At 41.5% G+C, this 25899-nt stretch overlaps 1 protein-coding gene across 1 annotated transcript in view; it reads right to left on the bottom strand.

The window, feature by feature from the left end:
• Window positions 1-21615, bottom strand: part of PTPN21 (protein tyrosine phosphatase non-receptor type 21) — a 66102-nt gene extending 44487 nt beyond the window's left edge. Inside the window, exons 1-2 of the mRNA XM_024131033.3 lie at window positions 21513-21615; window positions 17213-17594 (exon numbers count right to left, since the gene is read on the bottom strand). Of these exons, the coding sequence (XP_023986801.1) occupies window positions 17213-17392 (180 nt within the window). The 5' untranslated portion in view covers window positions 17393-17594; window positions 21513-21615. The remainder of the gene's footprint in view (window positions 1-17212; window positions 17595-21512) is intronic.
• Between the last annotated feature and the right edge of the window lie 4284 nt (window positions 21616-25899).

A 25899-nucleotide genomic window follows, 5' to 3' on the forward strand; every position in this document is an offset into this window, starting at 1 on the left:
CAGAATAGATACATCCATAGAGAAAGAAAGTAGACTGGTGGTTGTGAGGTGTGGAAGTAGGGAGGAATGAGGAGTAACTGCTTAATAGGTAGAGGATTTTCATTTAGGGTAATAAAACTGTTTTGGAACTAGAGGTAGTATTGTGAATGTACTAAATGCCATTGAATTGTTTACTTTGAAATGGTTAACTTTCTGTTGTGTGAATTTCATCTCAAAAAAGATATTTTTGAAGATAAGAACCACTCAAAACCAAAATCAAATACAGAATTTTAAAACTTTATTTTTAAATGTTTAAATACATCATATTCAGTATATTTGAAAAAGTCTAAGGGGCAAAAAATGAACCAGAAATAGATGAACCTAGCTACGGGCTAATTATATTTTCTATTTTCTAATATCTATACTTAGGTCAAGATTTTGTACAGTTTGACAAATACCTGGCAAACTCAACTATCTGAACATAAATGAAAAACACTGAATAAGCAAAAATATGTTTGAGTAATGAAAAATTTGTCAAAATCAAAGCAATAAAGTATATGCCTTTGACAAAGAAGAAATTTCTCCTTCCTCTTTTACAGAACTTTTTTTTTTTTTACACATACTTGTAATGAGTTTAGTAACCTGGTTATCCAATTAAAAGCAGATTAAAAGATGACAAATTATGGAAATTCCCTGGCAGTCCAGTGTTTAGGATTCTGTGTACTTTCACTGCCCTGGGCCTGGGTTCGATCCCTGATTGAGGAACTAAGATCCCACAAACCCCGCAGTGCAGCCAAAAAAAAAAAAAAGACAAATAAAGGGGAAAGACTTGTTAAATAGCATGTTGGCAGCAGCAGGAAGTGATGGGTAACACTGTTTCACCAGGAGAGAACACACACAAACAAAAATCCTTTCAAAGGAAGTTATAAAGAATTACAAAGGCAAAGTAGCCTGGAATTATTTTTCAAAGGAACAAATAACTCTAAACATTAATTAGTCATGTATTTAATAACATCCAGTGTTGCTAAAAATTAGTCAGTGTCCTTTTGTAGACACTGAGGGGTAGAGAAATTTATAAAGCTTTCTAAAAATTGGCATTAAAAATAGTTTGAAAAATAAAATAAATAAATTTATTAAATAAGGGGGCTTCCGTGGTGGCGCAGTGGTTAAGAATCCACCTGCCAACGCAGGGGACACGGGTTCGAGCCCCGGTCCAGCAGGTTCCCACATGCCGCGGAGCAACTAAGCCCGTGCGCCACAACTACTGAGCCTGCGCTCTAGAACCCGCTAGCCACAACTACTGAAGCCTGTGCACCTGGAGCCCGTGCTCCGCAACAAGAGAAGCCACCGCAATGAGAAGCCCTCGCACCACAACAAAGAGTAGCCCCTGCTCACCGTAACTGGAGAAAGCCCACGCACACCAATGAAGACCCATTGCAGCGAAAAATAAAATAAATAAATTAAGGAAAAAAAAAGTCTGGACCAAAGAGTTGCATTAAAAATAGTTTGAAAAATAAAATAAATAAATTTATTAAATAAGGGGGCTTCCGTGGTGGCGCAGTGGTTAAGAATCCACCTGCCAACGCAGGGGACACGGGTTCGAGCCCCGGTCCAGCAGGTTCCCACATGCCGCGGAGCAACTAAGCCCGTGCGCCACAACTACTGAGCCTGCGCTCTAGAACCCGCTAGCCACAACTACTGAAGCCTGTGCACCTGGAGCCCGTGCTCCGCAACAAGAGAAGCCACCGCAATGAGAAGCCCTCGCACCACAACAAAGAGTAGCCCCTGCTCACCGTAACTGGAGAAAGCCCGCGCACACCAATGAAGACCCATTGCAGCGAAAAATAAAATAAATAAATTAAGGAAAAAATAAGTCTGGACCAAAGAGTTCTCCTTAGTTATAAGGCAAAGTTAGTTATTTCATTTCCCAAATATAGTTAGAAAAATAACTTATTTTATATACAGCTTTACAGTACTTGAGCCAACTGTGGTTTCATTACTTCACTTGTAAGTTCAACCACATTTCCCAAAGCCATGAAAGATATTTCAATTTTTTGCTGTTTGGGGAACTGCTGTTATTTCTATTGATGTTTCCTCCAGGGGGCTATTGCAGTTCCCATAGCTGCCACTAGCACGGTGTAGTGCCAAGAGCACAGACTGATGGTCCAAAGGCTTGGCTTCTGAATCCTGGCTCCACCACTCACCAGCTCTTGAGCAAGCCACTTCCTCACTGAGTCTCAGCTTATCCATAGGGAAAATAACACGGACCCTGCCTTCCTCAAAAAGTTGTGGTAAAGTACTTTGCAAGTTTTAATTGTGCTGATAAAACTTAAAAGCACTCAGAACATTTGCTATGAGTACATTAAATTTAGCAGATAGGATCTCTTTAGGTGTGTCTGAGAAAGCAGAACAAAACTTGAGTCAGTTATGCTTCTTCCATGAAAGTAAAAATGTCCAAATAATAGTCAAACTAATGTCTTCCTTTTATTTAAAGTTACCGGGACCTTTTACTTATTTATTTATTTATTTTGCGGTACATGGGCCTCTCACTGTTGTGGCCTCTCCCGTTGCGGAGCACAGGCTCTGGACGCGCAGGCTCAGCGGCCATGGCTCACGGGCCCAGCCGCTCTGCGGCATGTGGGATCTTCCCGGACCGGGGCATGAACCCGTGTCCCCTGCATCGGCAGGTGGACTCTCAACCACTGCGCCACCAGGGAAGCCCTACTTACTTACTTACTTACTTATTTATTTATTGTGGTATGTGGGCCTCTCACTGTTGTGGCCTCTCCCATTGCGGAGCACAGGCTCCGGACGCGCAGGCTCTGCGGCCATGGCTCACGGGCCCAGCCACTCCGCGGCATGTGGGATCCTCCTGGACCGGGGCACGAACCCGTACACCCTGCATCGGCAGGCGGACTCTCAACCACTGCGCCACCAGGGAAAAACTTTGGTACAGACAGGCTCCCTGTGTGCCTTAAATTTCAACTATTACCAGTCATTACTTGATCTAGATATTTCCTCAGAATCATGTTTTCTCTTCCTTGAGTCCAAATTTTTGGGGTTACGCACATCGTGTATTGTTTATGGGCTTGGTTTAATTGTAATAAAAATTTCCCCATAAACCAGCCTTTAATAATTGGCTTTTGGGGGACTTCCCTGGTGGTCCAGCGGGTAAGACTCCACGCTCCCAATGCAGGGGGCCCGGGTTCGATCCCTGGTCAGGGAACTAGATCCCACACGCATGCCGCAACTAAGAGCTCACATGCCTCAATGAAGATCCCGCGTGCCGCAACTAAGACCCAGCAAAAATAAATAAATATTTTTTAAAATTTTAAGATAAACATTTATATTTAATATAAATATTAAATATTAAAATATTTAAAATAAATGAATATTTAAATAACTTTAATGGTTTTTGGTTCACGCCCCCCACCACTCCTAACTACCCAGTACCTTTCCCAATAAGAAACTTTACCTCCACTTGGCTTCTCTTTCTCACAGCTCTCTCTACTCCCACTGTGACCAAAGCAAGCTGACTTGACCTGTGGGAAACTCATTCCAATTGAAGCCTCTAAATATCTGAGTCTTCTAGCATCCTCTAGATCAATCCTCAATTATCACTGAATAATTTTTGTGAAACTTCCTGTCATGTTTATATTCACCCTTTCCTACTTTGTTCTGAACAAACATATCAGGAGTATTCATAAAGTTATTCAATGATTTTTCCATAGCTGTTTAAATGTTTCATAGCTACTTCCCTAAAACTGTACAGATAACTGTGCCTGCTATGCAAACTACAAAACAAAAGTTGCAGTTACAAAACTTGGCTTCTTTCCAGACACAGCATAGTTGACTTACTTTAAAAGAACTAACATTTACTCTGAAAACAAGGTGATTCTGATAATTCAGCTTTCTGTTCAGATGAAAAAACAGCTTACAAATTTTAGAGCTTGGATAAAAGGTGCAGTACCCCAAATTACAGTCATTTAAAGAGACACCAGCTATTATAAGCAGGTCCAAATCCTGTCAGAATGTAAACCCTTTCCAAATCCAACTCATTTCTTGTCTAATTATTTTAAGAGTCTTTTTAGTTGTACTATTTTTAAAGTAGAGGGACATACAAATTAGCCAAAGGGTTTTTTAAGCCACTGATGCATTGAGTTTGATAAAAGTTAATCCCATATAAAATTGCAACTATAATTTTATCCTGATGCTTTTCTTAGACTAGGCAGAAGTCAGAAGACTTTTCAGCAGGAGGCAGATGAGAGGAGACAGCACTAGATAAAGCCTATCCCTGGCAGAGATCATCTAACAAGGGCAGTTAACAAGTATTAACCTAATTCAAGTCTAGAGCTCACCTCTACACGGTGTGTGCCATAAATAATGAAGCACTGCACTTTTTCCTTTTGACAGATACTGTGATGGTCACAATGCCTCAAAGCAGAGAGTATTTTTTTTCTTTTCTGTTTAATTTCAATCCATTTTCTTCTCTCATTGGTTAAATAATACATTACCTGTTTGACAGTCAAGGTTACAATATACAATATCACTGTACTCTACACATGAGGATTCAAGAAGATGACAATCAAACGTACATCTTAGTCTTGAAATTATACTGAAAGTTATTAAACTGAAGCCCAAGTAACTGAAGTCCTCAAATGACCAGATTTTGTTGTTGTTATTGGAGCATTTAACTTTCAGGAAAAAATTAAAACGGTAAGCCAATTTCTTGAAAGAAAGTCCAGGACATGAATTGGGATCACTATTTACATAGAGGACTGCTCCCAGCTTTTCTCCTTACCATCCTGGACAGTAAGATGCTATGAAGAAACAATGATCCTGAAACACAATAAGATCATTCTTCAAAAAATATACTTTCTAAGGAAAATGGAGTAAAGTCTTAGAAAGATTCATCTTTTCATTCAATGAATATCGATTGAATACCTACTGTGAGTCAAACACTGTTCTGGGTGGTAGGGATACAGCACTGAACAAAAGAAAACAATTCCTGCCCTCAAGTAACTTACATTCCAGTAGGAGGAGAAAGACAAGCAAAATTATCTGAGAAGTTAGATACTGATAAGTGCTATGAAGAAAGATATTCAATTTTAAAATTAAAATGTCAAACACGTTTTTAAAGAGTAAGCTAGAATTAAACAGGAAAATTTAGTACATATAACATTTTACTACACAAAAATGACAGAAATAACAGATGTCACTGCACACACTTTCAACATCAAAGGCTGATGTTCTCTATTTGTACTACCACATACGAGGTCACTTTGTTTAGGACCCACGGAACTGAGGGTAAAACAGAGCCTCCCATTCTTCAATCATTTTAGTTAACTAGTTTGTTATACTGCAGGATCATTTCTTATATGCCATTCCAAGAAATGAATTAGTTAGATTTCTTTTTGTTCAAATCTCCTAAACTTGGGCCTTTTGGGGCTTGCTTATTAGCTTAATTCACAAATGGCTGTGTTTTAGGGCAATGAATAAATGTTAGCTGTTCTCTTTTTATTGAGAGGACAGTGAAAAAAACACGTAACCTCAGTCTAATTTGGCCCATATTCCAGTTTTTATATTTCAATTAAGTCACAGGAAAAAAATATTTTTCATGTTTTCTTGAACTCAAGTCATAGTTATTCCTTCTATCTTGTCTCACCATAGACAGTTAGTAGTGTGAAGTTGTAACCACACAATGTAAACATGAAAAGAAGGGCTGAAATGGGTATATTTAGGAGTAGCTGCTTATTTTTCTGACATTCACTTTTCTCAGGTTAAAATTATAGCTGTTTTATGTTATACAGAAATGGTTATGGGGAATTCCCTGGTGCTTCAATGGTTAGGACTCCGTACTTCCACTGCAGGGGGCGCAGGTTCGATCCCTGGTTGGGGAACTAAGATCCCAGACCGCACATGCTGCACAGTGTGGGCAAAAAAAAAAAAAATTATAACCCCCCACCAAAACTATAAATGAATATGAGCCTTATATATTTCAAGAAAGAATCTAGTCACATTTAATATCTATTGCCTAAAAGAATATTACCCAACATGTTTTCCATTGCCTTAAAAAAATATATGTATAGCAGCTCCACTGTTCTCAATAGTATTACCATGAAAAAGCTGAGGATGATAAAATCAGGGAAATTACTTTCGTGGTTAAAATCCTAAACAGATACACATGAAGAAACTCATATGCTCCTCATTGAGGACCAAGGAATGGGGTGGGGGGTTGGAGGTACATAACTCAGAAACATACACTCGATATTTTTTAATTGTTTAAGTACCGTAACACCAGTTACATTTTATTAGAAGTTCTACTTAAAAATACATGAGACATTTTCATTACACTTAAAAGTAGAAGAGGATGAACTACCATTAATATGTATGTGCCACCAAGGGTAATAGGAATTATTCTCTATTATCATATATCCAATTACCCTATATTCAAGGGATATAATGATAAAAGTCTCAATTAAAAAAAACAGATGCAAAGGTTAAATGACAGAATCATGACTTGCAGAAGAGGAATTAAAAGTGGAATAACAATTTATAGTGGCCCTGTCCCCATGCTCATAATTCACAGAGGGTAGAACAGAAACACTTGGGTGGTGTGAACCGCTGTAACAGGTGGAAATAATATCTGTGTGCACAGTAGCTAAATCACAGTGATCCAGTTCTATCAATAAAGGCCATAAGCGCTTCAACAGGCTCACTGGTTCTACCACTTTTTCTTGTCTGGATGCAGATTCGGACTCTAGAAGCCCCCAAGTTCACCCAACAGCAGTGCAACCAGATCTTGCTTTGGAAAATCTCTCAGCAGGGAACTCTCCTGGGGTGTATTTCATCAGACTGCTACTTCCAACTCTGCCAGGGAACAAGCTTGCAAAAGGCTTCCTATCAAACAGCTCTGCCCTCAGCACTTCAGACATTCCCAGCCGTGTCTTGTGGCCTAATCATGATTCATGTTCCTTCTCAGACTTATCTTTCTTTGCCTGATGTGACTTCAAAAACATATTTTAAACAAAATAAATTGTAGTAGTAATTAAAATAAAAGATAACAAATCTCAAGAGTACTTTAAACAATCTCCATCAGATTTGGGAGGCTGCACTGTGCCAGGCTGTCCTTAAGGGCACGTGCTCCGTGGCAGGCCACCTGTCACTGGCCCAAGGTCACATACTGGGAGGAAAGATGCTGATCAAGAAGGCAGAACTAGTCCCGTTGTGGTCTCTGCCACATAACCATGAGCAAGTTACTTAACAACTCTTTGTCTCTGTTCACCATCTGTAAAATTAAGATGGATATGAGTACCTCACTCATAGGATTGTTGGGGATCAAAATAAGCGAAAACATTAAAAGCACTTAAAACAATGTTTCATATGCAATAAGTGCTCAAGTAAGATTAACTCTTATTATCAGAGTTTAAGTCCCCTTAAACAGTATAAAATTTCATATTACATCTTCTGTAGTATAGAAAATTCTACACTTAAATGCTTCCTTCACTAATGGGGCTTTCTCTTTGGCAATTTTTCTTTCTCTTTCTTTCCTTTTAAAATAAATTATTTAAAAAAATACAACAGGGCTTCCCTGGTGGCGCAGTGGTTGAGAGTCTGCCTGCAGATGCAGGGGACGCGGGTTCGTGCCCCGGTCCGGGAAGATACCACATGCCGCGGAGCGGCTGGGCCCTTGAGCCATGGCCGCTGAGCCCGCGCGTCCGGAGCCTGTGCTCCGCAACGGGAGAGGCCACAACAGTGAAGGGCCCGCGTGCCGCAAAAAAAAAAAAAAAAAAAACCAATTGGATTGCTTTTCTTTAGGAAAATGGCAATGGCTCAAAGGAAAAGTAGAGTGTCATTGAGGGAAAAGTGTTAAACCTGCAGCTGAAAGACCTGAACTCTAGCTGGGGGCTGTCACTTACCAGCTGCCCCAGCCAGGCCCAGGGGGTACTGTAATGGACAGTGAAGTCTGCACTCTAGCAATGGGTCACAGATATTGTACAAATAATAATATGTAGTTTTAGATATAGTCTTCATTATTAAACATGCTTCATTTTTCTTTCTGTTATCCTACTGCAATATAGAATTTAAAAGTGTTCTTTTCCTTAAGTCACCATTCAAACATGAATCTGACTTCAAAATACGTGACAGAACTAAAAGTACAAACAAATATGCATTTGCAAAATATGGGTGAGAATTAAGGTTATTTTCTAGATGATTCATTCCAAACTCTGGGAGGAAGAGAAAGGGTATTATAGGGAATATCCTTATTCTCAGTGGTATAGTTGTGAACTTAATTGGCTGACTTAATGACAACACCTTGAGACATTTTTCTCCAATCCATCTTTCTCAGTAAATTATTCCAATCAATGAACAAATTTACATGATGAAAAAGAAAATGGAAATGACTAAAGAAAAATAACTCTATACTACAGCAAGTGTCCTGCATCAGGACCTCCCCTTGGACTGGACACTGCCCATCTCTGGTCCACTCCATCTCTGAGACGGTGGGAGGAGGAAGGAAGTCAATTAACTCAGGATTAAATTAAATATACGTAAAGCATCTAGTACAGTGCTAGGCACCTTGTCAGTACCCAACAGAAAGCTATTGTTACTATCCCGTATCATATACGAAAGAAACAAAATCCAGAGAAGTTAAGTTGGTTTCCTTGGGCCACACAGGTAGTGTACAGGGATTTGAACCCATATTCAACTAGCACCAAAACTCCACCTCGTTGCCTACAAAACCCCCTGCTTTGCCAACTGCAGTTGAATTTGATGGTACAAAGTTCAATCTGCTAAAAATCCACTTGATATCGAAATTAATTTGTCAAGTCAGTCTGAGCCGTCTAAGTAACTGTAACATGACTGAGCAAAGACAAGTTGTTTTTATATGCACAAGGAAATGAGCTGTTCCCACCCAGCATGAAATTTCTTGTATATTTTCTTAGCCTGCTCAGTTAAAGCTTGTTCAAAATAACACAATTACTCTGTCCTATTTATAAATAAAAACTCTGCACACCTGTTAGTGATTTCATTTGGATGATCTATATAAGGTGGCACAAACCCTTGATAGAAGTTATTTCTATAACATGCAGCTACTTCTCATATACGATTTGTGACATGCGTGTTTCTTCTAGTGAAATTAACATCTTTTCTTTTTCTTTTTTTTTTTTTTTTTGAAATTAACATCTTAAGCTGATTCTTAAGAATTTAAATTGCCTCTGGGTATCCTGTCAGTTCATTTAAAGATAATTCCAAGTGACATTTATTTATGAACAAACTGCTTGGAGAACCAAATAGGAAAATATTTGCTAAACCAACATATTGTTAAGACAGTGGTATGAGCAAAGGCTTTGTTAACAGAAAAGAAAATGCCATGTTCAGGTAGGGTGTGTATCTGACAAGATGAATGAAGTACAGCACTCAACAACTGGCCCGGGGATTTGGTTAATGCATGAAGGAAATATGAGTCATCCATTCATTCACTGGAGAACTGTCACATACCTACTGCCTAGGTGGGCACAAAGGTGCTGTTTGGTAGGGAAGACAGACTTGGATCTACCATCAGAGGTACAATAAAGGAACTACCATTCACAACCTCCTCCCTTTCCTCCTTGAAGGGAGATTTTTTTTCCTTAACATTAATTGTCCAAGTGAGGAAATGAATACCCCATATGGCCTTTCTTGAGATCTAAAGATAAAGGTCATTCAAAACAGGCATTTGCAGGGGAAGTGGGGGAGGAGTGATACTTTAGAGGCAAATTATTTTCTTAAAAATATGAAGGTCTTGAATTTTTCACAAATTTTCCATCCTACCACCACCTTCACTCTGGAGAAAAGGAAGATTAGGGAAGAAAGATCCTGTTAAGCCGAGAGAAGGGGAAAGATTGCCTCATGCAAGAGGCTTCCAGGCCCACAGCCTGAGCTCACAGACGACTGAAAGAGGGGTGTATCCAAGACCCACCTGAAGTTGTATGCAAAATTCTGCATTTTGATCAGAGTCTCAAAGGGGTCCATGTCATTTATAATTTTAAAAGTTAAAGTTCAAGCAGAAGTGTGACAGATACAAACTCAAATTCTGGCTCTTCTGCATATTAGCTGTATGATTGCCCAGATTTGCACAGCAAATCACCCAGTTTTTTAGAACTTCAGTTTCTTCCTTTTAAAATGGAGAAGATAATGCCCAATTCATTGTGAGGATTAAATGAGATAAGGCATGTCAAGCTTCCAGCATGACAATGTTCATCCACCCGCGAGGAGGACAGCAGAATTATAAGGAATTAGATCTGAAACCATATACACCAAGAACAATGACAGAACTTAGACAGAGCCCCTGAAACACCGTCAGTTCCCCATGTCTGCCATTTTGTAACAACTCACAAACCTCCCCCTATGAGCAAATTCATCTCAATTCCATATGGTCATGAGACCACACTATTATGACAGACCACTGGTGACAGAGATTCAAGGACATCTCCAATGTCTCTTAGGTGAAAAATCCAGCACTGGGAGAAAAACATCTCAGACTATTATCCCTTAAATTTATTAGAAATTAAGTGAAGGTTGAATATTCCATTTCTTTAAGTAAACAGGTGTCCAAATTCTATAATAACTTGTGTGATAATACATTATTCTAAAATGCATAATATCTCCATGTTTATATGTATAGCCCCTCTACTTATTTATATGACTAGTTATTAATTATCTAGACCAAGTAAGACAAATAACAGAAAATCTAAAATCAAGAAAAATCCTTGCTCATCTATAATCAGGTTTGGACTTTGGAAAGCTTTCTTTATCTAGGTAGAGAGGCCAATCTAAGATTTACATTTGCTTCAGATGGTCCAATAGATCTAACTGAACTATTTACTGATCCTTGTCTATACGTCAATCTTACCTGTTTTATAACATACATACCTGAATGAATAACTACTCAGCCCAAAGGTTAAAAAGTTTGCAGGTATTATACTCTTACCTTACACGTATTTCAGCTATTTTTAGAGTCCAAATGAAAACAGCTAGTACAGAAGGAAATGTGCATGAAATTCTTGAGGTCTGCTCAGATAACAGTCAAGATAGGTCAGTGGATATTTGGAATACCTAAGACACTGATTTAAAATAAAACACTCTGAGGGCCAAGAACACTTTCTAAAGTTGTGCTTGAGAGTAATGGTTTGTATTAAGTGCTTGATTCCTCTCTATTCCAACAAATCCCTTAGCCAAAACATTTCTCCATTCGTCAGAAAACATTATAAGAACCTGTTCAAAGTTCAGCAGAGAAGTTGACACTCCCCTGATAGAGCAATCTTACCTCAGGGAGTCTCTAAAACCCTTTTTCTAAGTATTTCAGAAGAAGGCCCAAAATGAAAAAGAAATAAAATCTACGAAGAAAGGTTCTTTTCTACAACTCTGTTCAGAGTTGGTAAATGTTCAACTCTCTCCAGGAAATAAAATCATACAGCAAATAAAGGCTGACTTAACTGAACTGCAGTCTGTGCTTATCAGTCTAAATTCAAAACAAGAACCTTAATTTTTAAACTAAGTAGGCACTGATTCAGCAACCATGTACTATGAGGTACAAGGCACTATTCCAGACACTGGTGATACCACAGTCCTGCTCTGATGGAGTTTACATTCCAAAGGATAAAAACTTGACATACGTGTGATGCACTTCAAATACAATTTTTAAAACATTTTCTGAATATCTGTGATAAACCACAACAGAGTAACCAAATATCAAAGCCTATAATTATAATTTTTAAATGAGAGGCCAAAGTAAGAACTCCTAAGTTTTGTTAGACTTTTCAACTTATTCATCAAAATGTTTTGGAGGTAATCTTAGGGGTGGCTTAGGATCAATCTCAATTTCAAACCTGTTATTTGAAAAAGTTATGTATGTATGCCATACATGCAGACAACAGTGAAGATCCTCCTTCCCCTCTACACACAACACTCAGAAATAGCTGCAAGAAAACTGCCCTCTAAAATTTAAGTTATAAAACTAACACATAATGTGTGTGTTATCATATCGTAGCAGAAGCACGAAAAAGTTACCTTCAAAAGGTTTCCAGGATTTTTTTTTTTTTTTTTTTTTGGCCACGCCACATGGCTTACAGGATCTTAGTTCCCCAACCAGGGATCAAACCCAGGCCACCGCAGTGAAAGTGTCGAGTCCTAACCACTGGACGGTCAGGGAATTCCCCAAAAGGTTTTCCAGGATTTTTAAAACGTCCCTGTTTCCTAACTGGAGATTTTAAAACTTAAAACAAAAACTCCAACCAAATGTAAATTTAAGCTGAATAAGGACATTAAGATAAAGATTAAGATAAATAAGAAATAATATTTTACAATGAATCTAATTAAAACCCATGACAGCATGATTAAAATGTGATTATCAAATGTAATATAAGATTTTAAAAGAATTCTTGAAAAAGACATACCCTAAAGAAAAAATATAAACCTTAATCCAAAATCTCATTAAAAAAATTTTTTTTTTGTTTAAATCCTAGTGGTTAGGTTGAGGGCAAGAATGAAGAAACAGAGAAGTAAAACCTAACAGAGAAGTAAAAACCTACTGAAGCTCTATTTGAGGGCAATGAGGCAGTGACATTGTACAAATTAATTTCAGCTGGCATGAAAATAGAGGTTCAAATATGACTGCTAAATTACAATGGTATACTAAAATTTTAAGTTTAGCAATATAAGAAGTGCAATTACCAGTGGCTGCTATACCTATTTGTACTATAAGAATGTTTTCTAAAACAAGCATGGGGGTTTCCCTGGTGGCGCAGCGGTTGAGAGTCCGCCTGCCGATGCAGGGGACACGGGTTCGTGCCCCGGTCCGGGAAGATCCCACATGCCGCGGAGCGGCTGGGCCCGTGAGCCATGGCCGCTGAGCCTGCGCGTCCGGAGCCTGTGCTCCGCAACGGGAGAGGCCACAACAGTGAGAGGCCCGCGTACAGCAAAAAAAAAAAAAAAAAAAAAAACAAGCATGTATTAATCTCATAGTAAAAGGAAGAAACAAAGATATTTACAAAAGCAAGAAAAGCGTGAATTTGAAGAGGTCAGTCACCACAATGTGGAAATGGGAGTCACAAATAACAATAACAGTGCTGAAGAAGAGCACTTACTGAGTTTCCTAAATACTAGGTCCTCTATTAAATGTTTTACGTTTAAGATTGTATCCTCACAACCACTGTCAAATAGACATTATTATCATCCCCAATTTACAGATGAAAAACCATTGGACTTGGGGAATTAAGGTGCCCAACGTCACACAACTGGTAAGTGGCAGCTGGGATCCAAACCCAGGTGTTTCTAATCCAACTGGCAAATGTCTTAACCACTCTATTAAACAGCCTTCTCAAGAGGCCAGTAGAGGCAGTGCCCACCCCAGCACAGCCCAGAGAGGATACACAGAGGAACTTGTCTGGTCTGTGAGGCAGTACTACTCCCCTTATAAAGATATGGAAGGTTTTCTGGGCAATTTCCCTTCTCTGATTCCATGCTCACCAAGCAATTTCTGGTTTGCTCCAGCTCCCACATGGCCTGCCTGAAGGGAGATCATGGCCTGGCCAGAGGGCACACGTTCTTGGGGCCCCTGGTAGTTCCAAATCTCATTGTAAATTGCTGAACTTGCAACCTGGTTTTACAAATTCCCAATGAGCTGGGGTAACGCAGGTCTTACTCTCTGAAACAGGTTCTTAAGGCTGACCACCTCATTCTAGATTGTGATATTCTTTCAAGGACACACTGCCCTATGGGAGCAGTTGTGCCCAGCTGATACACTCCTCTCTCACCACCTCCATCAAACCTCTCTAACATATACTTTCAAAATTTGAAAGTTTTCTAATTTCCCTTAAATTCTGTGAAGACTCCCATAGCTTCTCTTGAAAAAGTGTTACGAAACTCAATGAATGATATGCAAGGAATTGCAACAGCTCTGAGAGGACGGTGCTGTAATGACCAGCAATATTTTCCTGCAGCAATCATTTTTCCCCCCATTTTTAAAAGCCACTTTCCACAGTTCAAATATGGTGGGTTTAGAAAAAAGGTGACAATCTAAGTTAACTATATTGGATACAAATATATTAACCTTTTTGTTTTTAGTTCCTTAATGTATTATCAAATACCTCACACAGTCAAAAAACAATGAAGACTGACAAGCATCATTTAACCACACATTCAGCTTAAGAAATAAAATATTACCCATAGAGTTGAAGCTGCCAGGTACAGCATTACAATGGTATTATCATATAGCCCTTATAATTGTCATAAAAGAAGTGAAATGTTATTCAACGAAGCAAGGAAAGTAAAGATTTTTCCCCCCAGCTTAAATTTGGGCAGTAGCAAAGCTTATCGGCCAAATCTACATGCTATGATAATTCTGAGTTTTCTTCACGGGAGAACATTGCAGGATAACCACTCTCTCTTGGTATGAATCTCCTAAGTGATGTATGGACACAAACTAAGAACAGGTGTTGCCCTGACTCAGATGATTTCTAAACAGTCATTGGGCAAGATTAGGGCTGGCCTAAGCCATCCATTTACATGCTACAGAGCAGAGCTATTGGAGCTTTAAAAAGTTTGCTATACAAACTTTCTAACCATGACTGTCCTTAAATGCTGGAAATAGTGGGATGGACTGTCCAGGGGCAAGATATTTTCTAGGGACCACACCTGTTCCCATTTAGAGCACTCTTCCCTTCTGTTAAAAATCAGTCTCATTATATACCCATAGCTGTATGAAGTTGCTTGTTCCTGAGCCTGATAACCTCAAACAAGGGATGGCAACTTCTCTGGGCTTCTTGACTAACAGAGAAGCAAAGCAATGCCTGTGGGTTCAGTTCAACCTGTATTTATTAAGCCCATTCCACGTCTAGTACTTTGGGTACAAAAATAAATTAACCACAGTTCCTCAAGCAGTTGACTCTAGTGGTTGTAGGCAGACCTGGTGCATGAGGAAGAAATTACAGGAAAAAGAAACCAAAATAGGAAAAAAGGAAAAATGGGTGAAGGAAGCAAAAAAGATGGAATGAATGCAAGCAGGCAGGACCAGTCACTGAGGTCGGCGCTCCTGGTTTACTTTCTCCTTGGGCCACCCCATTTCAGTTTCCTTCTAAGGTTCTCCCTCTGTTCAACCCCAAGGGGAACGCTACATCGTCTTCTTCTCTCATGCCCTCTCCCAGGTTAACGGGCCTAGGCTGCGGATTCCCAAATCTCTTTCCTCCACCTCCAGCCTGGATCTCTCACCTACACTCCAGACCTGCACACACTCCGCCTGCTCGGCATCCCCAGTTGGCACCTCAAACTCAGTACGTCTGAAACTGAACTCACCACACACCTCTCCCAGCTCCCCTCAAACCTGCTCTTCCTTTTGTGTGTCTTCCCTCAGTTACATAGTCCACACCATTTACTGGAAACCTTAGGATCCACCTGGAGCCCGGCTAGTCCCTCCCCATTACTTGATAGGTAGGTCCTGAATATCTCCAGATACCACTCACTTCTCTCCAGCCCCATCCAAGCCCGAGTGACTACCATCTGCACCACAACTCTACTCCTTTCTAGTCATTCTCCAGAGGGTTCACGCTTCATAAAAACAATCACACCACACGCCTATTTAAAAACTCTTCACTAACTTCCCCACTACTTTCAGGACAAGCCCAAACCCTTGAACAAGAACCCCGCAGTAGGTGGCCCCTGCTCTACAACCTTTCCTCTGCCTGTGTCTTGGGCCTTGTGCAGTTCCTTTGTTGGCATAGTCTTTTCCAGCCCTTGAGAGGACCACCCTGCCCCATCTTCAGGTCCCAGCTCAGACATCACTCGCCCTGGGAACCCTTCCCTTTGCTGCCTCTCCCTGCTGTCTATAGCACCCTCTACTTCCCCCATCACTGCATGCATCACGCTTGCTTCCTTACTGGTATCAACAGTAGGGTGAGCTCCTAGTCCATATGAGCTTGGCACTTAATAAGTCTTTAATAAAGACTGATCAAATGATTGGGTGTTCACCAGGGGCACAGTTTATCTATTCCTGACTTTCTATGAACTACAACATTAGCATGATTTCCAGTCAAGAGTACAACATAGGCATTTAAGTGAAATAACCCGTTTTTCCATCTTTCTCTTACCCCAGAACCAGGCAGCCAAAGACTGGAAGGGACCTGGGTTTAATTAGAGCCCTTTTCTTCACAGGCCTTACACAGCATTTTGAATTTAAGACATTATATGGATGCTTGAGGACTTCACAACTTCCCACAGACTGGATTGGGGGTTTTCCAGGGCAAACTTCCCTATGATTACTGTAACAGACTATAGTTATTAGAGCTATGGCTTTACAGGCACATTAAATCACAACCACAGGCACCACTGTTATCCCATGGTTCAGATGAAGGAACCAGGGCTCAGACAGGTCACATAACTCACGTAATGTTAAACAACTAATTGATGAAGAAACCAGAATTCAAACCGAGGCAATATGTCTCTCGAATTTTGGCTTGGCCTGTGCAAAACAATCAATGAATGTTGAATGAATGAATGAAGTCAGTAAACTGTACTAGATCAGGACGACCCATGTGGGATTACACCAGAAGACCAGAACTACTTGGATAATCCAAAATGCATTCTTTTTTTTTTAAACGTGTCTTAAAACAACCATTTTATTTTGCTCACAATTCTGTGGGTCAGGAATTTGGGAATGACTTGGCTGAGTGTCAGCCAGATGGCTGGGGGCTGAAAGGATCCATTTCCAAGACGGCTTCCTCACTCAGATTCCAAAATGTATCCCTATCTCATTCTGGATAACATTTTTGGGGGAACATAAAAACATTTTCAAAACTCAGGCATTGGGGGCTTCCCTGGTGGCGAAGGGGTTGAGAGTCCACCTGCCGATGCAGGGGACACGGGTTCGTGCCCCGGTCCGGGAGGATCCCACGTGCCGCGGAGCGGCTGGGCCCGTGAGCCATGGCCCCTGGGCCTGCGCGTCCGGAGCCTGCGCTCCGCGGCGGGAGAGGCCACAACGGTGAGGCCCGCGTACCGCAAAACAAAACAAAACAAACTCAGGCATTACGGGGCACACCCAAGGAAAGACCTCTTTGCTCTGTATTATTCCTTCCTGGTAGGGAGAAGGGCTTACAGGCTCATACTCTGAGAACACACAGCCAGCGTACACGATAGGAGCTGGGAAGTAAGGAACAAAGCCCGCCCAGAGAAGACTGCAGCCTTTACTGGGGCTTACCTCCCGCAGCTCCAGTCTCTGGGCCACAGCCTCCAGGCTCTCCTGGCCAGTGCTCTCCACAGACAGCGTGAACTCTACAAACTCATTGTTGAGCAGCTGGATCCGGGCAACCAGGCAGCTCTTGCTGGACACCGTGTAGCGCCGGGTGCGTTTTAGTTTCAATCCAAATGGCAGTGGCATCTTCTTCTCCCTTCAAGAGTTGGAGGGGTGAAAAGGGAAAAGCACCACCACCAATCCAGTGGTGGTAATGGCGAGAGAAAGCGATCCTGTCCTGAAGGGAAGTGTACTGTACAGTCTCCGGCTGCTCACCCAGCAGCTGCTGCCGCCATTAAAAAGCAACTGAGTCTCCAAAGACCAGGTGATGGGAGCACCCAAGCCAGTGCTGGGGAAAGAGGAACACCGGTTACATAGGCAATAGCAACTCTGGGCTTTGTTTTCAAAAATAAAAATTAATAAAGCTGTATCTAAGCTTTCCCTCTCTTCTGGAAAAATAAGGCATTAGCAGGATCTGGGAGGCAGTGGGGCAGTTTATCATCAGAGCTGTGTTACGCCCTGGGTTAGATCCCACCCCTCACCCAATCCCACAGATAGTGGTGACAACGTGTGGCTAACTTCAGGATTAAATGAGATAATGGCTGACACTACTATAACCCCAAATTTAGTAGCTAGCATTAGTGGTCCTCTATTTTAGATAAAGTTTTGTTTTTTCATAGTTAACTCTTTTTGGCTCCCCGATACTCCAAATGTTAGGGTTCTTTAGTCCTTAAGTGAGATAATTGCAAAAAACCTCCAAAAGGGCTACGTTCAAGTCTCAGTCCCAATTAGGCAAATTAACCCTGAACCCGAATGGAATAATCCCCTGTAACACATGGCAGCTGTGAGGTTCAAACGAGGTGAACACTTAACAAGCATTTGTAGAACTCTCTGGTTTATAAATATTTACGTCACCAAATCGATTTATTTATAAACAAATTATAAAAGACCCTACAAATGCTTGTTATCGGATTACCACCAGACGCGTGGAAGTTCTCAAAAGCGTGGCCCTGGCCCCAGCTCCTCTCCGGATGGGGACGCCTAAAGAGGCGGTGAGCCTTCACCTAAGCGGGGCCGCAGCCCAGAAGAGGAGGGGGGCGAGGCCCTTAAACGCCCTCCCGAGTTAATGCGGGGAGGATGCTGCTCAACAAGCCCGTGAGGGCAAGAAGACAAGGGATAGCTCCGGCTCCTCCCTCGTCCTCCCCCTACGGAAAAGCAGGCGGCGTTGCCCGAGCAACCCACAGCCTCAGAGGCTCCGGAACCCTCCGCCTGCGGCCGCGTTTCCGGACGGATGCTCTAGGAGAGTACAGGCTCCCGCTGACGCCGGAGGGAACACTTAAAGGACCCGGCTAGAGCCCCAGAGGCGAAGGAAAGGTTTGGGCGGGGTCCATTTGAATCCCGAAGGACCCCCGCCAAAATACGCAACTTAAAACTTTTCTAAACAACACCCGTTGGTGGTACCTCCTGGGCGGAAGCAAACTGGCCTTGAGCGGCAGCTTGGAACTTTTACATTGGCTAGATTTTTGTTCCCCTAAACGAGTCGACAAAATCCAGGATAGTTCCAGAATCCCGGGACGGTTCCCACCGTCCGTTTATCTTCTGAACAGAGGCTTCCCCCGAGGATGAATCGTTTGGCAAGGCTCGGCCGCTGCTGCTTACCCAGAACTTGGGCCGGGAACCCCGCGGAGGGGCAAGGGCAGCCCCCAACCCTCTCATCTGGCAGACACAGAACCCAGGCCTCGGGAGAAGCGGCTTTCTCAGCCTCACACTAGGACGGGCTGAGTTGGGAACCGATCCCAGATTCCTCATTCCCAGTCCTCTGCTCTTTTCCGCTTTTTCTACTGCGTCTCAGCCCCAGAGGTGATGGGCACTCAGGGCTGGGGTGTGGCAGAGCTAGAGTATATAGTTTAGCTATTACACTAGGCTTTGCCAAACTTAACATTTTCTAATTCCATTCCACAAAAGTGTATTGCGTCTCTGAGTACAAGGCAGTGTCGTGGCCCTTTAGAGAAATCTAAGACGAGTCCTAATAAGCCGTCCTTGCTCTTAAGGAGATTACAAGCATGCTATAATTACATACATGGCTGTATCTCTAATAAGGACCCAACCACGATTTTCTGTTTGTTTTTGTTGTTTGGATTTTGTTTTGGTTTTGAACTCTGGTTATCTCCAGATAGTAAGAAAAATAAAAGTTAAAAACCAGGAATAGAGGAAGAAGGCCAGAGGGAAAAAAAGAAAACTAGAACTACATAAAGAACTGTGTTAATTAACATTTGTTGTGTACCTTTGGAAGGTAAAAGCACCATACTAAAGGGGGGGAATAGAAAATAGATATTACAAAAAGACATGGGCTCCACCTGCAGTTTTCAACGCTCTTTTCTGTCAGGGTATAAACCAAATAGATAGGTGAGGCAAAATGAAACAAAAAAAAATCAAGAAATGAGAACTTTAAATAATAAGCTTTCAACTAGAAAATTGCCTGATAAGTTATGAGTGTTTGTATAAATTTTAAAAGATTATATATACATATATATACTAAATACCCTTTCAAGTGATTAGATGGTGAATTTAAATTTTACATAGAAATTATGGTAACTGGAAAGAGGACAGATTAAGTCGTACAGAGGAAAGATGAAAATTTGCATTGGGGGGTGTTCAAATATGGTATTCTCTTCACTATGCCTTGAAGGCAGTTGATACTACACTATATAAAACTATGCCTTGAAGGCAGTAGGTACTACACTATATAACTTAATCATTAACTTAAGCTCTGATGAAGCAGAGTAAAACTTTCAGTTGTCCCTGAGTTTGAAATGTTTTACTGCATCAGGGATAAAGAAAAGCCAATGTTTTCTCTTTTTTATTTTGGTAGATGTTATAATGTAATTGAAAAAGCTGAGGGGTGTGTGTGTATCAGATGCATTTTTTTCCCCAAGATCTATCCATAAGAATAGCTTGCTTTTTGTTTATTAAGACGTGTAAAAATAATGTTCTGCTTAATAATTTACAAAATTAACAACTGACACATTTACTTTTCAGTTATGTGCAGTATTTGCTACCAAATGATGTCATAAAGTTATGAATGTTTGAATAGAGGAGTAGAAATTTAAGATGCTTTGGGGGAATGTCTGTTTCGGGTGTAAAATAATATGAAACAATTTGAAAGGTAGTTGGATCTGGAATTCTAACGTATCTAACTACTAAAGGAAACAGAAAATTCGTAATTAGCTTTTGAAGGAAAATACTAGGAGATATTTTGTTTCTCTACAAAATCACTTTGTTATGAAATAAAAAACAGGTATATATTAAATTCTGTTCAAGTTTTCAAAAGGCAGTCCGAGATATTTGTGAATTCACTTTAATGCTTTTACATCACCTTTCAGAAGTTTCTCAAATACAGTTTAATTCTGAATCCTGTAGTTTCCTGCCTTGTTGCTAAAGTCCTCACTACACGTAATTCTGCTAATGATGCTTTCAAATAAAACAATCACTAAATGAGTATATGACATTTTTAGAATAATATATAGATCTATAGCATTAAATCAAACGCACGTTTCTCCTGAACAAAACATTTATGCGTAGAACTCGAGAATAAAATGGGCTAGGAACAGCAGACAAGTACTTTCAGAGTAAAATTTCTATCATATCCCAAACTTAAAAAAAAAATCTATCAGCAACCCTTAGGCATACAGCGGTTGTCACCTGGAGCACACGGAGTGTTCTGAACGTGTTTGCGAGCATACGCTATTATTATAAGGCTTTCTCAGCAAAAAAGAAAATTAAGACGGGCATGCCAAGAGCAGCCAATCTAATCAGGATTTGCAGAAATCACAAGTCGGAATTTGCAGACCCAAGAATTTTTTCCAGAGTAAACAATCTTTACTCCAAAACCAAAACAAGTCATCACCACGAAACAGTCCTTCCCTACTCGCCTTCTCGCCAAAGTTACCTAGCAAATCTCGCACTTAATATTCTGAGAGGCACAAATATGCCTAAAACGTTTAAAACTCTGATCCAGAATTAAGCCGCTACAATCAGCCGAGGAGTTCAGAATACAAGTTCAAGACCCCTTTAGAAATTACTCAGATCAGAGAGAACCTGGAAAAGGAAGACTTTTTTCTTTGTTACGCTCCTGCCTTAGGTCTGGGAGCCGGGACCCATCCTCCAGGAATCCGGGGCCGGCGACGCGCTCCGGAGTCCCGGCTCGCGGACACACGCCAGCGCTCGGCCCCGCGCCCGCCCGCCGGCCCGGGCCCCGCGCCCTCACCTGCTCCCGCTCCCGCATCCTCGGGGCCGCTCGCCCCGTTCAGCGGCCCGCCTCCCGGGGCCCCGCCGCGCGGCCGCCGCAGCCGCGCCCGCACGCCAGCCCGCGCCGCGGCGCGCTCATGGGGCTCGCACGCCTCACTTCCTGTCTCTCCGAACTCGGCCCGCAGAGCATTCCCCCGCGCAGGGTCCCGCGGCGGCCGCGGCGAGGGGAGAGGCCCGGAGGTGGGACAGGCCGGCCGGCAGCGCCGCACAAAGAAACCGGGCGGGGGCCGGGGCAGCAGGAAGGCGGGCGGACGGGGACAGGACGCGCGGCCGGAGCAGCGGAGCGGCCGGGGCCGGGCGTCCCTCCCCCTGGGCCAGGCGGGCGGATCCGGGGAGGCGGTGGCTGCCCGTGACCTCAGAGAGTTGGAATGCGGGCGGGGGAGGCGCGGACAGCTGCGCCCGGCCGCCGGGGAGGGGGCGCGCCGCGGCTTTTTTTAATCCTATGACCACTTATTTTAAGAGTTTCCAAATAAAGCAAGGCTTTTAATAAAAATGAGAGGAGGGGGATATTATTTCGGTGCCATGTAAAGGGTTTTATTCCCATGTTGTGTTCTTAGGTGTTCTGTAAAATTCTATTATTGCTGGAGTTGTTCGTTTACTCTTACACATTTATGAAAACAGTTCAAACATTCTATTTCTTCCTCCCATGCTTACGTCTAAGGATATAGCCCATAAAAAAAGGAAAAACACTGATTGGTAGTACAGGGTGGCAAAGTCCCCTTCCCCTGAAAAAGGTTGTTATGCCTCAAATAACCTGTAGGTCTTCAAAAAATCTGTATGCTTAATGCAGTACAAAGTAGAGCTCTTAAGGATGGGGAACTCCAAGGTCAAATTGTCTGGGTTCAAATCTCAGCGCCAACGCTTACTTAGCTGGGTCGCCTTGTGCGAATTTCTTAACCTTTCTGTGCCTGCTCATCTCCTGTAAAATGATAATAATAATAACAATCACTATCCAGTAACTTGTGTGAAATGTTTCATTCTAAGCCCTATTAGCAATTTTTATTATTACATGGTATTATTACACTGTATTATTATTTTTATTACTGCATGGCAACACTTAAGCCAAGGAATAAAACTGTGTGGCCCTAACACAATCACAATAGGGTGTTTCGCCTTTCCTTGGCATATGGTTTGAGTGATTGGAGCAGAGAAATTTTTATTATGTAAATTTTATTTAAATGATTTTTTAAAAATATGTTTGTTTCTAGAAAGCTTTCTTATGTTACATTTCATTTAGATCTCATTTTCTTCAACAGTTAACAGACACTTCTTGAGTACTTACTCATGGTCCCTGCTCACAAAGGACTTCTATCTAGTCTAGTGGGTAATAAACCTACACACCGCACATACACATGACAAACAAGGCCTAAGTGGAAAGCGCCATCCTGGAAGTAGGAGCGCTATGGGAGAACAAACCCCAGGCAGGACTCAGCTTGGGTAACGGAACTCAAGGCAAATAGGATTACATGTGTTTCTATATGGAAGAAAATCAATCAATTCTGCTTATAATTGAATTTCAACTGGACACCATGAGGGGGTCAATTCCTGTGTGAAGAAAGAAAAGAGAAAATGAGTGGCTCTCTGGTCTCCCCAAATAGAAAAACTGAAATTATGTGTGAGTCTTCTCCATCTCCAGCCTATCATCAAGATCTGCCACTTCCTCCTTTGAAACGTCTCATGAATGCTTTCTTTCCTCTTTGTTCTTGAATGCCCCCTCCCCCACCATTCTAATCCAAACCTTCATCCCTCATCATTTTACATCTGGCTTATTGCAACAAGGGTGGTCTCCATGCCTCTGGTTTCTGCTCTCTCTTCTTTCCATGTGAATACCAGGCTTAACCTCTCCTTGGGGTTTATCATTCCCAATGGACCCCTAAGGCTAAGCTGTTCTGCCTGACCTTTAGGGCCTTTCTAAATTGGCCTCAGCCTCTTATGACCATCCTTATTCCTCTCTTCTCCCCTACTGCCCCCATCAAACCGTTTCTCCTGGCCCAGAGCACCTCCTGGCCCCCTTCCCTTTGTCTAAGCCTTCCGTTGCTCTCCAAGCCTCAATTCAAGGCTCTGCTTCCAACACAACTTGCTAGCCACCCCATTCCACAGTGATCCCCACACTTGGCAAGAACATTAAAAACTGTTTCATGTAGGCTTCTTTTATATCTCCTAGAATTCCTAGGACACTACTGGGCAGAGGGTAGGCACTAAATAAAAACTTGTTAATTGAATCGGGAAGAAAATAAAAGAATTTTAAAAATAGAAAATGATTGTAAAACCCAAGCGATGTTATACACTGAGCTGAACTTCCTCCCTCACAGTCCACAAGTGCCACTTGCTGACCAAGTCCTTAAGCTCTATTTTCCTGCAACCACGTTAATTTGACAGTAACAGCCCCACGACAAGCCACTTGAACAAAGCCTTCAAAGTGTTCAGCATGAAATTATTATTGGCTTCTGTTTGTACGGAAGGAGGTGAAATAATTTATATGGTTCAACCCCAAAAGATACAAAATGGTGCAAGTGAAAAGTCTCCTTCTTACCTTGCCTGCTCTCCTCCTGGGGGTAACTGGTGTTACCATAATACTAGGTACCCGTCTAGAGATCGTGTGTAGATGAATAAGCAATTACATATCTGTATCTTTACCTCCTCTAGCTACCCAGAAGTGATATACATTCTTCTTCCTGTGAAGGTAATTCTTTTTAAAACAAAGTAAAAATTTAAAAATTTCTACAGTAAAAAGATGTTCAAAAAAGGGAAAGAAATTGTGGTTTTGGTGGTACACTGACTGATACTTCCTTAGGGGTTAAGAAATTAATCTGCTTTGATAGCTTTGTGAGTACCCACTATCTCTCACTATATAAATTACCATGATGATGCTGGCAATATATTTGTTCAATGGACAAGAAAATGAAGAAAAGTTTTTCAGCTTCAGTAGCAAAAGCAATTGCTGTGACTGGAATTCCCAACACTTAAGGGCTTTTGATCCAAGGGTAGACATGCCATGAGATATTCACTAATGAAAAAACTTGTCTATTCAAACAGCATTTCTTGGAAGCCAAATGCTGCAAAGAGAAAGATAAATAAGATGTATGGCGCTGTTCTCAAAGACTCACCATGTGAGAAACAGGTGAATATATAATTCTAGTAGGCAAATATGCTTAATGGGTAGATATTCTAAGTGGAGTGGTGATATTCAGTTTATCACTATTATCAGCTTCTGGCTGAGTCGGGAAGGACAAATAAAAAGTTCATTAGGCATTCAAAGAAAAAAAGAGAAAAGCATTCCAGGCTGAAGGACACCCCCAAACACCTCTCTTCTGCCCTCCTCTCCCCCGACACTTGCAAATGATGTGCAGCACCCAGTTGGAATGCTGCCCTCAGAGGAGGCTGAAGATGCTAGGGGGCCAGTGTTAGAAGACAACAGACTCCATGCAGTTGGGGTTAGTACTCAGACCTCTTTGACTTCAAAACCAATGCTCTTTTTAGTAATCTTCTCTCTGAAAAACAGCCAGAGCCCTCAACTGGGATTCTTTGAAATCTAGTCCTCATTGTCTCCTAGAGCAAAATATGTCATTGCTCCTGAACTGGAGAGAACTTCCATGCTGGAAAATAATTCTAATTGTCCTGCTTAGTCTTTTTCAAGTTGAATACCACTAGTCCCTTTAATGGTTTCTTTCAGGCATCATTATGATCATCTTCCTCTGGATGCAATGTGGTTTATGAAGATGCATCTTACAGGGAAGCACCTGTAACAATGTCAGACCACTGAACACCATCGGTTTAGTGGGGTTATCCCCTCTGTGATCCAGACACACTCCTGAGGTCTAAATATGCAAGTTCTTAAGCAGCCTGCGAGTCTCCTTCTGCAGTTTTAAATGGATTGTCTTGAAAGTTGACTCTTTCTTGAATACATTAAAAAAAAAACTTTTACCTACTCTGAATACATTTTAATGAAAACATTCTCTATTTTTCATAAAATGTTCCTTCACTATTATCTAAATGTTGACTAAGGATTTTGTATGCAGTAATGGCAAAACATGTGTTTGCATTCTTAATTCTGAAATGGTGGGTAAAGAGATAGAAATAAGGTGCCTGTCTTTTGGATTGTGAGTGTTGTGAGTGCAGGGACTCAGTCTCACTCATCTTTGTGCGTTGGCTCCCAGCACAGCATCTGACTCAGGGTAGGCATTTAATTTTTAATCAACAACCATAGTACTGCAATGAGCCAAGCGCAGTTCAAAATACTTCCCAACTATGAACTTACCTCATCCTCATAATAACTCTATGAAGGAGAAACTGGTATCATACTTTTGTCACAGATGAGGAAACTAAGGCAGAGGGGATAAGCCACT

This window comes from Physeter macrocephalus, chromosome 11 (assembly GCF_002837175.3).
Source record: "Physeter macrocephalus isolate SW-GA chromosome 11, ASM283717v5, whole genome shotgun sequence".
Taxonomy (NCBI): Eukaryota; Metazoa; Chordata; class Mammalia; order Artiodactyla; family Physeteridae; genus Physeter; species Physeter macrocephalus.